The sequence below is a fragment of the Cottoperca gobio genome, chromosome 3, assembly GCF_900634415.1.
Source record: "Cottoperca gobio chromosome 3, fCotGob3.1, whole genome shotgun sequence".
Taxonomy (NCBI): Eukaryota; Metazoa; Chordata; class Actinopteri; order Perciformes; family Bovichtidae; genus Cottoperca; species Cottoperca gobio.
Genome location: NC_041357.1, coordinates 24,859,117 through 24,873,594, shown reverse-complemented (window position 1 = coordinate 24,873,594; position 14,478 = coordinate 24,859,117). Strand labels below are relative to the sequence as shown.

At 37.4% G+C, this 14,478-nt stretch overlaps 2 protein-coding genes across 4 annotated transcripts in view; one reads left to right on the top strand and one right to left on the bottom strand.

The window, feature by feature from the left end:
* The window catches only part of LOC115005362 (uncharacterized), a 3,504-nt gene extending 780 nt beyond the window's left edge, over positions 1 to 2,724 (top strand). The window contains exon 3 of the mRNA XM_029427147.1: positions 138 to 2,724. Within this exon, the coding sequence (XP_029283007.1) occupies positions 138 to 2,445 (2,308 nt within the window). The 3' untranslated portion in view covers positions 2,446 to 2,724. The remainder of the gene's footprint in view (positions 1 to 137) is intronic.
* Positions 2,725 to 3,819: 1,095 nt separating this feature from the next.
* LOC115005367 (uncharacterized) lies at positions 3,820 to 10,259 on the bottom strand. 3 transcript variants are annotated; one of them, XM_029427169.1, is made up of 7 exons: positions 10,176 to 10,259; positions 6,971 to 7,093; positions 6,628 to 6,729; positions 6,411 to 6,467; positions 5,952 to 6,104; positions 5,255 to 5,368; positions 3,820 to 5,073 (listed from the first exon to the last, which is right to left on the bottom strand). In XM_029427169.1, the coding sequence occupies exons 2-7, from the start codon at positions 7,091 to 7,093 to the stop codon at positions 5,026 to 5,028; spliced, it is 597 nt and encodes a 198-aa protein (XP_029283029.1). In that variant the 5' UTR covers positions 10,176 to 10,259; the 3' UTR covers positions 3,820 to 5,025. The 3 variants fall into 3 exon arrangements, with proteins under 3 accessions (XP_029283029.1, XP_029283021.1, XP_029283038.1); XM_029427161.1 differs by lacking the exon at positions 10,176 to 10,259 and having other exon boundaries at positions 6,971 to 7,269; XM_029427178.1 differs by lacking the exons at positions 5,952 to 6,104; positions 10,176 to 10,259 and having other exon boundaries at positions 6,971 to 7,269.
* Positions 10,260 to 14,478: the final 4,219 nt, after the last annotated feature.

The window sequence follows — 14,478 nt, the reverse complement described above, 5'->3', positions numbered from 1 at the left end:
AAAAACAGACAACACACCAACAAATACATATTGGTATAATATTAGAAATTCTTGTTTATATTGGTGGTTGTACATCTTCTCATGATGTTCATAATTTTCTGCAGCATCACATATCTACTTGCTCTTTGCACCCCCAGGTGTGTCCTGGCAGCTTCGAGCCCAGTGTTGGCCTCTATCTTGTCCTCTACTGGTGCCCTGGTGGAACTGCAGGCTCCATGTCTGTCAGACTCCGTGCTGGCACTTCTTTTGGACTACATTTATACAGGGACTATGCCCTACTCTCACAACCAGCACCAGTATCACAATCTGCTCAGTGCTGCCTGCTACCTGGAGATGGATGGACTACAGGAGGCTCTGAAGGCTCGGCAACAGATTGAGGTGAAAGAAGCAGATAATACAAATGCTTCCACTGGAACCTTTCGCAATTATCTGCGAGAGGATCATCCATATTCAGCCCATGTGAACACATGTGATGACATAGATCCATATAGAAGTAGCAGTAAAAAAATTGAAAACCACTGTAGCAGAAAAAATGCAAGCACTTTAGTTGATGTAAGTACCTGTTGTAGTATATCTGAAAGCACTGGAAGTAGTGTTAATAGAGGCAACTGCGGACAAGTACCCCAGGATTTGATTCAAAATATCCCTTGCACTGCTGAAGTGCACAAGGTGTCTGGAGAGGACAAACAGGTGCACAAGGATCTGTTTCATTCAGCTCATTCAGCTGGCACTGAAAAACCAGAGACATGCCAGGGGAGCACAGATGAGGAGCTAGAGAGGACAGTTGAGGACAGGAGGAGGTCAAATTTACTTTGCACTTCTGAGGTGCGAGAGGAAGAGACGAGCAGAACAGAGAAGATGCAGCGACTGTGTTCAACAATGAAAAGTAAAGCAGAGGTCGAGCAAACTAACAGAAAAGAGGAAGACAAGACTCAGATCTGTCACTCCCCTCTTCTTCGTCTCTCAACCTCCCACATGGACAATGTTTCGCCCTCACAGAGCTCCTCCTCGTCCTCTTCCTCAGCACCACATCCGTGCTGTGGGGAAGTGACTGTCATCCGTCATAGCAGTAGAGCAGCTATGCTGCAATTGGCAGAAGTAGCTTCAATAACTCCTTACCATCCAGTAACCCAGGCCTCAGTCAGCTCCAATAGGGCCAATTTCTGGATGGCAACTGCAGCTGAGGAGCAGTCCATTCACTTACAAGATCTGAGAGCTGTCATTCCACTTCCTGTACAGGACTCAGACACTGGAAGTGACTCTCACTGTAAAGATTTGTGGTCCGAGGGAGAAACTGAAAAGGAACACAGTTACTTAAGATGTCCAGCTGTAACAGACAGACAGGACAGACACTGTGACCTCCGTGGACCCAAGACTGATTGCTACCCAAACTTGCATAGAGCTGAGAAAAGCACAAAAGATGCCGCTTTTTGTCAGCATGTATTTGACTCAGTCAACAGAGACGAAGCCATAACGTTCAAAAGATACAAGCTTTGTCGGCCGGTATCCCCCACACACAAATCATGTTCGGATAGCGTCACTGCCGGTCTCTCTGGCTTTGAATGCTGCACATCTGTGGAACATGAAAAGATGTCAGGCACTGAGATCACAGGGCTAACTTTTAAACTACCTACAGTACACAACATGTCTGACCCTACATATAGTGTTGTGGGGCCGTCATACCGTGGACATCTTCAATATCACCTAACACAGGAGGAAACACACTTATCACACGGATACGCTGGTCACAAACACCCCCACCCTGAATCTTCAGACCAGTCCAGTGATGACAAGGAGGTTAGTACATGTGCCAGTCCAGATTACAATTCTCTGAGGCAGCACTTTGCTACAGGGACGACAGACCAGGTTCTACTGCTGGACATTAGTACCAAACCTGCTGAGTTGCTAGTTGATAATGCATTACGCCAAATGGAAACATTTGGAAATGGCTTTGGGAGTAATGATAGAGAGCAGTTGATTGAAAGAAAATCTGAAGCAGGTGTTCACACTAAATATAGGGTTGGAGAAACAAATGAAGAACAAGAAAAAAGAAAACGTGTTGGTAAATGTGAGGTTATACATAAAGCTGGGGTTGAGGAGAGGGTTTCCAAACATAAAGAGGGTGAGAGCCAGATCACTACTAGCGTACAAGATTCAGTGCACGCCTCCATGTCATCTACAAATACATCTGCTCATCTGTCAAAACCTGTTCACCACCCTTTCCAGTGCTCTCTGTGCAACCGTTCCTACAGCCAGCGCGGCTCACTGAATAGACACGTGCGGAGCCACCTTGGCGTAAGGCCCTTTCCCTGCCCTCGCTGCCCTATGACGTTTTCACGCCAGTACCGTGTCACAGAGCACATGCGTGTTCACCAGCGCTGTGTCATTCTGAGTGACTTTAGTTCACAAGCTCTTGCTTTTCACGGTGGGGCGGCCGCACTTTGAATTAAAAGTTCAACTTTTGGATCGCAGCAGCGTGCACTGCATGTCATGTGATGGGGAACAACCAATCACAGTCAGGAGATATCTTTCCTTTCTTCAGTAAATATCAGTCTCTGGTATGTGAATGCTTAAAGTGGATTTAAATATGTTAGCTGATAGTGGAATAGGCTCTTCTACAAAGGAATGTGGGTAATGTGTGTGTGTGTGTGTGTGTGTGTGTGTGTGTGTGTGTGTGTGTGTGTGTGTGTGTGTGTGTGTGTGTGTGTGTGTGTGTGTGTGTGTGTGTGTGTGTGTGTATACACACAATTATATACATAAAACAATAGGTAATGCTGTTTTTTTTCTATATTTGCATGTTTTCTCAATACTAATTATTTATCAGATTTACATTTGACTCTATTCCATTTAGAGTTCATGAGTGTGTGTTTTCAGTATGCACTACATTGTAATTCATCAGACAGTTACTATTAGTGTATTACTTACTTCTGTATTACATGTTGAAAAATTACAATGGTTTCATTAATGTGAATCATACTCCCTGTTTACACTATGTGTAGGATGTCAAACTACTTGTTTCAAGAATGAATGTAATGTTGTAATAATCATATGGAAATGTTTTCATTCAGATTTTGCATATTTATGCATGTCATTTTAACCTTTGTTCATGGGAGCTATAGTGTGTGTGTGTGTGTGTGTGTGTGTGTGTGTGTGTGTGTGTGTGTGTGTGTGTGTGTAATATAGAAGTGCTTCAAATTAGAGATTAATTACAGCTGCTCATATATTTTATTTGTATGTCTGATTTGTGTATATGATAAAATGGATCCTGTTTTAGATACATCTTTTGTTTATCCAGTTTTCAGATCTTCCAACACTTTTAAATAATGCACATTTGAATATGGTGTTTGGTTTCAGAAAAAAAGCTACAAAGACAATCTGAACCGACTGCAAAATAATGAACTTTACAATGTGTTGGCATGTAGGAATGTCTGATTTGTTATGTTATTCTCTATTCAAAGTGAAAATGTGAAATATTGAATGTTCTGATGTTAAGAATGTTTTTCCCTTAAATTCATCCGAAATCTAAATGTAAGATAAAATCCTTTTGTAAACTTACTTTGACAGTTACACAGAAGGAGTACAGACAAAACCATTGCACTCCTTGTTCATATAACTTAATTCATGAGTGATACGTCTGACATGCTGTCCTCTGTAGCACCCAGAATGCTGAATGTACTGCAAGTTGCTGCTGCTGAAACATGATCTGACGTTGTAAAAACAGTGTCAAGGGCAGGCGTGAGGTTCTGTGCAGGTGTTCTTCTGTAAGGGAGAGGGAGGTTCTGTGTTCAACACTTAAGATAATAAAAAAATAGAGCACAGTTTACAAGAGGTGATATGTTTATGTCTTGAATTGTTGACATTACATTTTCATGTTCAGATGTTCACACTCTGTGTTTTGAATAAAAAACTCTCTATACTTGACATGGCTGTGTTTCCATTTGTTAGTAAAGCAGTTATATCGCTGCCAACCTTTAGTAAATACTCACTTTCTAATAAGTCCTAATGTCTGTCGTTCTAAAAATTAATAAGAAATAATAAAGAATCCAGGTTTCTCACTCAAACACAAGTTTGTAACTCTTCTGGAGTTATAAACTTTTATGACAAAGTCTGCAGTTATAGTGAATTCAGATGATGTTATGCAAATTATTTTCAAAAGGTTAGTGGTCATAGAGTACCCGATCAGGCTGAACAGGCATTTTATGAATACACTATTGGGATTGCTGAAAAATATTGGATGTGTGGGAAGTAATTCAGTTGTCTAGAACCAAGCTGGTCAAATGGTCCATTGGTGTTTTTGTTTTGTGAATTAAAGCAAAAAAGACAAAGCAAATAATATCATGCTGAGGAAGGATAACTGCCTCTCAACCTAAAAGTGTTTCTTATTGATGGCATCCACCAGTAAATTATCCACCAATCATCAGTAAATGATCTTTAAACCATTGAGAAAGCCATTAGTTACAACTTAAACCCTTTCTACGGGACACCTCGTCAAAATCGGGTTCCCAAGAGTACCAGCAAGCTTAACTCAGTTTAAGGCTGCTTTTAACTAATGTGTTTGAGAAATGAAAACAGCCCAAACATGTGTTGTTTTTTTACCCAGAGGGACATTGGTTACACTCGGACATTTGTTCTGTGGCGTAGCAGTGCAAACATAATGTGCTGACATAGAGGCCGGGCTGGAAGCCGGTGGCAGATTGCAGAGTTAGCAGCGGTTAAATGCTTGCGCAGTAGGGAAAAGTTCAATGCCATCATCCTGTTGAATCTGGTGGCACATGTTCAAAAGAGGGAAATATAATGCTCACATGGTGGTGGAAGTAGAAGAAGATCACATAAACACCACAAGGCAATACATGTACTTGCATAGATTGTATCTGTATTGCATTGCATAGACTACATTACAACAACCCAAAAATGCTAGTGAGAAGGGAATCATATATCCTGTTGTGCCCACAAAGAGTCTCTGTACGTTTCATATTTATTCTCTCTGCTCAATTAATCGCACGTCAGACCTTCTTCTTGTGATTGTTATTCCACTGGTGTTTCAGCCGGCATAGCAGTCATCATTACACTGGCCTAAAGAGAAGAGAAAGAAGAGAACTCTAATGTGTGACTTAACTGGTCAGCTTACTCATGTTGCAATTTTGTTGAAGCTTATCAAATACTGTGAGACATTCTCTTAGCGAATGCTACATGCACAGCTCTCAGCACAGCCTGTAATGTGTGCGGAGGTAGTTTTTAATGTCTCTTTTTTTACCTGGCTGTTTGTGGAACGCAGTGCAGCCACAGCCAGAGTTGACATTATAATGCAAATAATTGCACCCATAATAATGTGGAAGAGGAAAATCATTTCCACAGACTCTCCCATGGCCTGGAAAAACACATAAAGAAAAACACAACGTATATCAATGCCGTGGATCAATTTGAAATGTATTTCACCTTAAGATGTTTATATGCTTTTGACCATAATAAAATTCTCATTATTATATTCTTTTTCTTTCTGCTTCTTTGTTTCAGTTCCTTTTTTAAAATATAATTCTAGCTATTTTAATAAAGAAATATTGAAAATTGGGATCTTCAAATTTACATTACTTTTTTTTCTTTTATGTATTTTTTCTTTGATTAATATTGAACACTTTGGTTCTCCGTTAATAATGATCCAATTTAATAAATAATTGAGATACATATGTTAGCAAATATTATTGAAGCAATAGTAAATATATTTATTTGGGCAAGTTGAACCACTCAGTGATGTAGATGTGTGCTTTCTAAATATATCTCTTTTATATAATAAGTGTGCTATGACCCAACAATAAATCAAACATTTAACATGTGTTGTGTGTTATGTCTTCAAGATCCACAAATCCTGAAAAGCTGACCTTATGAGGGTGAAGTTTTCATTTGATACCAAGATGCACAAACTGTGTACAGATAATGATTAAAATAATAATCACCTCACGTGCTTCCCAATGTGTATAATTATTTTCAATAAATTCATCGTACGTCATGTACTGGTGGTGCACGTACATTAACTTGGGCACAATGCAAAAGATAATCCAACATGCCACCAGTATGTTCACAATACTCAGAGCCAGCGAAATGGTTACCTACATGTAGACACCGACAGAGAAAGAGCAAGGAGAAACAAATGTTGGCAATAGTTCATACAGTATATGGACAACATGGAGAGCCCTGCAAACAAACATAAATCAATTCGTTCAATTATGTTTAATTGGTCAAAAATAAAGAAAGAAAACCATATCAAACACAAACTATTATTCCAAACATTACTTGTAATTTATATGATTTTAAAACATATCTGGAGGGGATCTTTAAAAAAAATCTGCAGACCTCTCTTTGTTCTCTAAATGAATATTTCCATTATTGTTTCACCACATGACAATACAGCTTACTGTTTTCTTGGTTGGGTTGTGCGCCGTCAGAATATACAGAATCCCACATATGACGAACTACAAGAAGGAGGAAAAATGTGTTTTATTATGTATCACTTTAAGGTTTTGCATTAGATTGTAATTAGTCTTGGTTTTGTAATTTGGCTGTTTAGTAAATTATAAAATTATTACATAAACCCCTATAATAGACTTATGAATCTCTTGTCTTGCTACCAACCAGTATTCCCAGCACGAAGATACCAACGGTTATCGATTCATATTCAGGCACGATTGCCAAGAAAATGCTGATGAATGACGAGCCCAAGACCAGCAGCATTATCTAAAAGAAAATCAAAAACAACTTCAAACATGACCTCTTCACCTCTGTTTTATTTTACTCTTTATTTTCTGTAACAGTAGAGACATTAGTTGTGATTCTCAAATATGTGAGCTTGGAAAATACTTTGATATATCATAACCAATAAGTATTTGGTAAATAGTCATTTGGGCATTGGTGTGTGTGTGTGTGTGTGTGTGTGTGTGTGTGTGTGTGTGTGTGTGTGTGTGTGTGTGTGTCTCACGCCATTAATCTTGGGTTGCCCCTTAATGAAGCGGTGTAAAGGTTTGGTGCCATACACTGTGGTGCCTTTAACACTAGCATTGTTTCCACCTGGTCCACTCACACCGTAGAGCTCAACAGACATCTTATGGACAAAAGGAACATTTAAAATGTTAATATATTGAAGGAGGTTGGGTATGATTGACATCTTGATTCAGGTTCTTATCCATGCTTTAAGAAAGAAAATGTTCATGCACATAATAATAATAATAATAATAATAATAATAATAATAATAATAATAATAATAATAATAATAATAATAATAAGCTTTATTTGTATAGCACCTTTCATACAAGAATTGCAGCCCAAAGTGCTTCACATCAAAAACATAACAATTAGTACAAGGACAGAATAAGAGCATTTACAGTACAATAATCACAGTGTATATGTAAATGAGTCTAAAGTACCATTATAAAAATAGCCAAATTAAAATAGTATAAAATAGCAGATAAAATAGGAGAAAATAGCAGATAAAATTGCAGAATTAAAATAATATAATATAGCAGAATTAAAATTGTATAAAAATAGCTGAATTAAAATAGCAGATAAAATAGCAGCCTTTACACATTCTTTGACATTTTCATAATCCCTTTGTCTGTACTTTAATCTATATTTGTCTTTGCAAATAATCCACATACTTTCTTCCTATCCCTGTTCTCTGCTTCCTTCTCCCATAACATAAACTGTCTTTATGTTCTTCCATTGTTTTCAACGCTTCAGATTTAATCTTTCTCTTTGACATTACTTTTTCCTCTTGCTCTCTCAACCTTACTTTTAACTTTCTTACTTCCTCAACACTAAATGATCCTCCTTCAGGAAAACAAGCTTAAAAATGTATGAAATCATTTAAATTAGTTTAAAGTGGCACTATTAAAAGGCTAAGATAAAGAGATATAAAATATCACTATTAAAAGGCTAAAGTAAAGAGATATAAAATATCACCATTAAAAGGCTAAAGTAAAGAGATATAAAATATCACCATTAAAAGGCTAAAGTGAAGAGATATAAAATATCACCATTAAAAGGCTAAAGTAAAGATATATAAAATATCACCATTAAAAGGCTAAAGTGAAGAGATATGTTTTTAGCTTACTTTTGAAGATACTGAGCGAGCTTGCCTCCCTAATGTCTGCAGGGAAAGTGTTCCATAGCTTTGGTGCATAATTGCTAAAGACCCCAATTTTCTTTTGGATGTTTAAGGGAACATTTAATAAACCAGTAGTGGATGATCGTAATTTTCTTGGGGGCACATAGTTTACTAGAGAGTTGACAGTGTAACTTGGTGCGGTTCCTTAAAATCCATTCTAAAAGTTACTGGAAGCCAGTGTAGAGCGGCTAACACTGGACTGATGTGGTCTCTCCTCTTGGTTCTAGTCAGCAGCCTCGCTGCAGCGTTTTGGATGAGCTGAAGTCTCTCCATAGTTTTTTTTGGAAGGCCGGTAAAGAGTGCATTTCAGTAATCGAGTCGGCTTGAGATAAAAGCATGGATTAGTTTTTCAGCATCCTTTTGATTTATAAATTGTCTGATTTTAGTTATATTTCTATTTCTATTTCTATATTTCTAAGGTAGAAGAATCATGTTTTTGTCACCTTGTTTATGTGGGTTTTAAAGCTTAGATCTGAGTCTATGATAACACCAAGACTTGTAACTTCAGGTTTAATCAAAGATAGTAGATAATAGACATTTCCTTCCTTACAGATTACTTTTTTGTGTGGATGTTGACACGTGCAACCTTAAAGGTTCAATGTGTAATTTCAAGCCACCTTCTCCAAAGACATAGGGGCATTATTTCACCTCTAAACTTGGTCCATACAATCTCTAATGTTCATATTTCCTACAACGTCTCATGGGGCTGCCGACAGCTTGAGGAAACAGCCTCCTGGCAGCTGTGAGGACAAGACGAGGGTGCGGGTAGTTTTCTCGTTTCTTCTACTTTGAATGTAATCCAATAAACAAACTATAAAACAGACACGGAACATGGCTGTAATATTTACAAGCGAGTCAGGCAACCGTACTTCTTCTCCCTCTGTACTGAGGGCAGACTGGAGCTACAGTGACTCACTATCACCTCTAGTGGAACAAGTGGTATTACAGACTGGACGGAGCGGCACTAGTCATTAGATGCTGATTTCAGCAGATATCTCTACAACACAGACGTCATAACGTCAACACCCTTTCCTCTTCACATTCTGTTGATAATGCTACTTCATTGTTTTAATGTTTTAAGTTTTAATTCTAGCATATCTTACACATTGAACCTTTAAATAGATGAAAGTGGAACAAATCCCTGAATTTGCTAATGAAAAGTATGCTTTTCTTTTCAGGGATAGATAAGCTCCTCTCCAGTGGAACCAGCTTCCGGTTTGTGTTCGGGAGGCAGACACCCTCTCCATATTTAAGAGCAGGCTAAAGACTTTCCTTTTTGATAAAGCTTATAGTTAGGGCTGGCTCAGGTTTGCCTGGGATCAGCCCCTAGTTACAGGCTTAGACTGCCGTGGGACACCTCCCTGCTCTCCTTCTCTTACTCTCTCCTCCCCTCTCTCTCTATCTGTATGCATTTATGTAAATGTGTGTTACTAACTCATCATCCGTTTTTTTAACTTATTTTCTTTTTTATTTATAATTTGAACCATCAAATCCAGCTCTTAATCCTATGACACTTCTTTATAATTAAATGGTAATTCAACATAAAAAAGGTTTTGTAAAACTTTTACACTGCAACGTCAACATCACAAAAGTACACATGTTATTAATTTACACGTTCAACAACAGTCTCTATGATCTCTGACAGCACAGCACACTCATAGGATATGTGGTCGTTGAATGCTAACAAAATATTTGTCATGCCCCAGAAATATAGTTTAAACTTGTCAAAAATAACAGTTATAGATGTAGAAAGTGCAAAACAAGCAAGTTTAACTGGAAAAGGTTTGAGATGGAAGCGGTCTGCCTGTAGAGTAAATCAGATATCTCCAACATGTCGGAATAATCCTGATGTTGACATCAAGCAATTAAAATAATAATAAAGTACTGAATACCAAACTCTGCCAAACCTTTGTCTCGAAGGAAAAAAGTTATTTTGTTTTGAGTTGTATTTTTCTGTCAAATCCCAAACAAACCTGTTAAAAACAAAAGATAAGTAAGATAACAAAAGAAGAGCCAGACCTTGTGTCGTCCTGTGGTTGTAACTGTAGTTCAGTGCTGACTTTTGTAAACACTCCCATCAGGTTCCCCTCTGGAGCAGCGTGAAGGGGCAATGGTGAACGATTGGTTCATTTTGAACACAGCCTTTACTCTGTCATACGGGCTTGTTGTGCGACATTCTATTTTATTTATTAATAACGGATTTATCATAAACCTTCTGTACTGACATGTACTGTGATGAAGGAGATAATAGAAGAATATAACATCTGACTGTAAGTCATTCTTTAGCCTGGCGGAGGGATTTGCTGTGATGACACTCTTATCAGCAGTAGCTGAAAAATAACAAACCACTTTGATGATTCAGGGTCATTTCAGTTTAGTTCAGTTCAGTTAAGTTGTTCACTTTTTTTCTAAACTAAGCTATTGCATCATCTTACAAATGTAGATCAGTATGTAGGTGAACATATCACCTGATTAAGAGTCATTATTCCCCACAGCCGACAGAGATCTTGGCCCACAGACATATACAACTACAGGATTGTGCATTTTGAGTGAAATATTTCTAATTCCTTCAATTCCTAACAACTTTAGAAATGGGTAATGCCGACTGAAAGTTAAGTAGGTATAATTTGCGTCCCTGGGTATAGCCTGTGCACCTCTGACAAACATGTGCCATTCTTCATTTGCTGAAACGACTGATGTTGTCGTTTTTCTTGGGGGAGCAATCGAAACTGTGCCTTTAGGTTTACTTATACACGCAACCTTAACTTTCTAATGCTTATGTAAATAGTAAATATTAGTCAGTACAACACAATGTAGAGTAAACATCACAAGAAATAGTTCATTATTGTGTGTGGCCCAAAGCCTCTTTTATAGCAACTTTTGCTCTAACAGTCCGAAATGGTCGACTCCTAAAAGAGAGCCGAACGTTCCTTCACTGACTGGGGGGGGGGGGTCGGGGGGAAGTGAAAGGAATGTGATGAAATAGTTTGAGAGAGAGGAAATGGAGACATGGTTTCCTGTATGTCTCAATCGGACACAGCTGTGTGCTTTGTTGTTGCTCTATCCATGAAAATGAAGTCAAAAAGAGAAGGGAGGGAAAAAAGTGTGGGAAGTTTTTATTAACGAGACAAGACAAGAATATAATAACCAGCATTAATAAATGGTTAATCAAAGGTTGATACACTTAAGTTAAGTTATTTTACTGTTAACAAACAATACAATAATACCTAATAATATTTACTAATTATTAGTAATGCTATATTTATGTTATTTTAACCGTTTATTGTTGCACACATTATAACATAGTTTTTTTTACTATATAGAAATATTTGGTAATTATTTCCAAATGATTTGTAAAACATCTATAAACATTACAAAGATAGACGGACCAGATATTTTAACACTTTGTTAATGCTTAATAATTGTTTTATAAACCGTCTATAAACATTATTTGACAGTGTTTCCCCTAGGTTTACTGCTTTGGAGGGGCGTGCGTGCGTGCGTGGCGCGGGAAGATTGCGTGCGCGTGCGTCGCGCGGGGAGATTGCGTGCGCGACGCGGTTTCTATTTAGTTCTCCCCTCTCCTTTCTTCCGCTCTGTGTAAGTGTGTGCGCACGTGTAGGTGCGCGCGCACGTGTGTGTTTGTGTCAGCTGCGAAGCCCCGCCCTTCGTAAAACGGAGCGAAGGAGAGAATGTGAATGCGCAGAAGTAGACAGTACAAACTGAAACGTGCACATAAATTAGATCAAAAGCATAAGTGTTTAGTTTATTTAATAAAAGAGTAAAAGAATAAAAGCGCAGCGCCCTGCCAAGACAATGGTAGGGAAACACTGATTTGGATGGCTATTATAAAGTTGCAATTGATGATTATAATACATTTTTAAATGGTTAATAAATATGTTGTAAAGCATCTATAAACATTATTTAGATAGATCGTTAACACTGTAATATACGTAATATACAAATAATTTCCTAAAGGTTTACAAATAATTAGGTCATCGTTAACAAATATTTAATTTATTATATAACATGTGTTAATGTGTGCAACAATAATTTGTTAATAGTTTACTAATGTATTCAGAATGCCAATGTTATAATAATAACGAAATAAATGATAGCATTCCTAAACATTATAAATTAACATGTTATTGTTTGTTGACAATAAAATTACTATCAAGTTAACTAATTAGGTTTAAATTATTATTATTTATTAATGATGGTTCTTGTACTTAAGTATTAATACCACAGTGTAAACATACTTCATTACAAATAAAACCTCCACAATCAAAAGTATACATGAATAAAAGTACAAAAGCATACAAAGCATACAAAAGAGTGGAAGTGTCAACAAAAAGTGTAACACACATTAGCGATCACTTTTGAGTTTATTGAAAAATGTGTCCATTGTACAGATTTATTCAAACTACATTGTTAACAATAGCTTGCACTGCACACTGCGGCTGCTTCATAGTGGCCTAAACATAATCATTACATGGGACAGAACAACTGGATCAACATCCATGTCGACACAGAGACAAACTGCATAACTGGTGGAGTTTTAATAGATCTTTCACAGAAAGAATCAGGTGACAATCATCAAACAGATGATATACTTAAATAATTGGGAAGAGCATTGTGTTCATCAGGAAGAAAGATCAACAATTCCAGACTTCATGGTACATTTAGGAGATCTTTATGCTATAATTAAAAGACTACAAGGCAGAAGGATCTTTTGAATATCCAAATAAGTGACCTCACAAAGATCAGAGTGTGCGTTTGGCTTAAATAATTACAAGTTAACATATCTAACGTAAATATGCATCTTAGCATTACAACATGTGTCCTCTGCGTCTTCTCCTCTCACACAAATTACACTGGACATCAGCAGTTTTAGATTAAAGGTTCGCTCCTCATTCGTTCTCTTCTTGGCAAAATCAATCACAGTACAGCGTCAGACATTTCTATCCTATGCACACAGAGTATATAGCAGTATAACAGACTCAGTCACGATCAATTCTAGGGTTTGTTAACAGTATTCTGGCATTTTGATTTGACTTTTTCTTTCAAATAGGACACAAATATCATTGTTAATAAATCTGGTGCGTTACTTTGAGATTTCTTTTAAGATCTAGAGGAGAGTAGCAACATATCTATATTTTTGCTCTTCATGTAAACAGCCATCTTGATGCCCATGAGGCACGAAATGAAACAACATGACACATGATTAACAGCTGACATGGAAGAGACAAGTAATCAGTCTATTGTCTTTCCTAAAATACTGCATGTTGTTCTCTTGTTTTAGTGGTCTCATGCTAACACTGACACCTCTTAGTGCAACGGGAGGCGACTGGCTTAATAAAGAGCGATTCATAGTTAAACATGACATGGCTGCATGTGCATCTGAACAAGTGCCAGCAACAACACAATATATCTCACAATATTATGTTGTCTGATAAACTGACAATACATCAGCTCTCAAAAGATTAGCAGATTTATTTCACTTCATATGGTGTAATTCATTATTTACTGTGGTGTCCCACATTTTAAGTTAGACATGTGGTAAACAATAAACTTCTATCTCCTAACTGCAGTACAGTAGCAGTGGATGAAAGCATAAACATTTGATAACAAATAAAAACAAAGTGTACAAATGACAAAAATAGATGTGTTTGTGAAGAGCAAACCTTACAGTATTCGAATATACTGCATTTAATTCTCCATTACTGGACAGATAAGTGCTTTACATAAAAGTATGCTGTTGTGTGCATTAACAACTTTACTTTAACATCCGACCGTAGTCCTGTACGGGCTTCTACAGTCATTGCATTGATGAGCATTAGTCATTATAATAACATACTCTGAGTGATCGATATGCTACATTCTAGCATATCCCCGGTGTTAACCGATTTGCATGTATAAAAACAGACAGAAAGAACACAGACTGATGTTATTTGCATTGACCTGCGTTTATCGTCACTGAAGTTAGAAAATGGGCCGGAGCCACATCTTTCACAGTAGCACGGTCAGAAGACCAGACACATTTAGCGGGACCTGCAAAGGTGTTTGGCACAATAAGCAGAGTGGACAGTCGGTCTGTGCTGTTTTTGCATGTTCTGGATGGTTTTACTGTAATGTCATGTGGTGTTTCTGGAGCACTTGAGGTCAGAAAGGATTACTACTGCAACATTACTAGCCCGGGTAGGAGTCTCTCTTTACTATTTGATCAATATAATGTATGTGATGGGTAAAAAAAAGTCATTATTCTTAAAGAAACAAGATTAAAAAATGCACCAACAGGCTGGTTTTAGATTTGAAAAGCTGA

Excerpts from the sequence above, each read along its gene's own strand:
- LOC115005367 (XM_029427161.1), bottom strand. The coding sequence starts at position 7,156 with ATGTCAATCATACCCAACCTCCTTCAATATATTAACATTTTAAATGTT. Across the intron at positions 6,730-6,970 it reads GGCAACCCAAGATTAATGGC|ATAATGCTGCTGGTCTTGGG; the intron begins GTGAGACACACA and ends ATTTTCTTTTAG. Across the intron at positions 5,074-5,254 it reads TGCGTTCCACAAACAGCCAG|GCCAGTGTAATGATGACTGC; the intron begins GTAAAAAAAGAG and ends TCTTCTCTTTAG.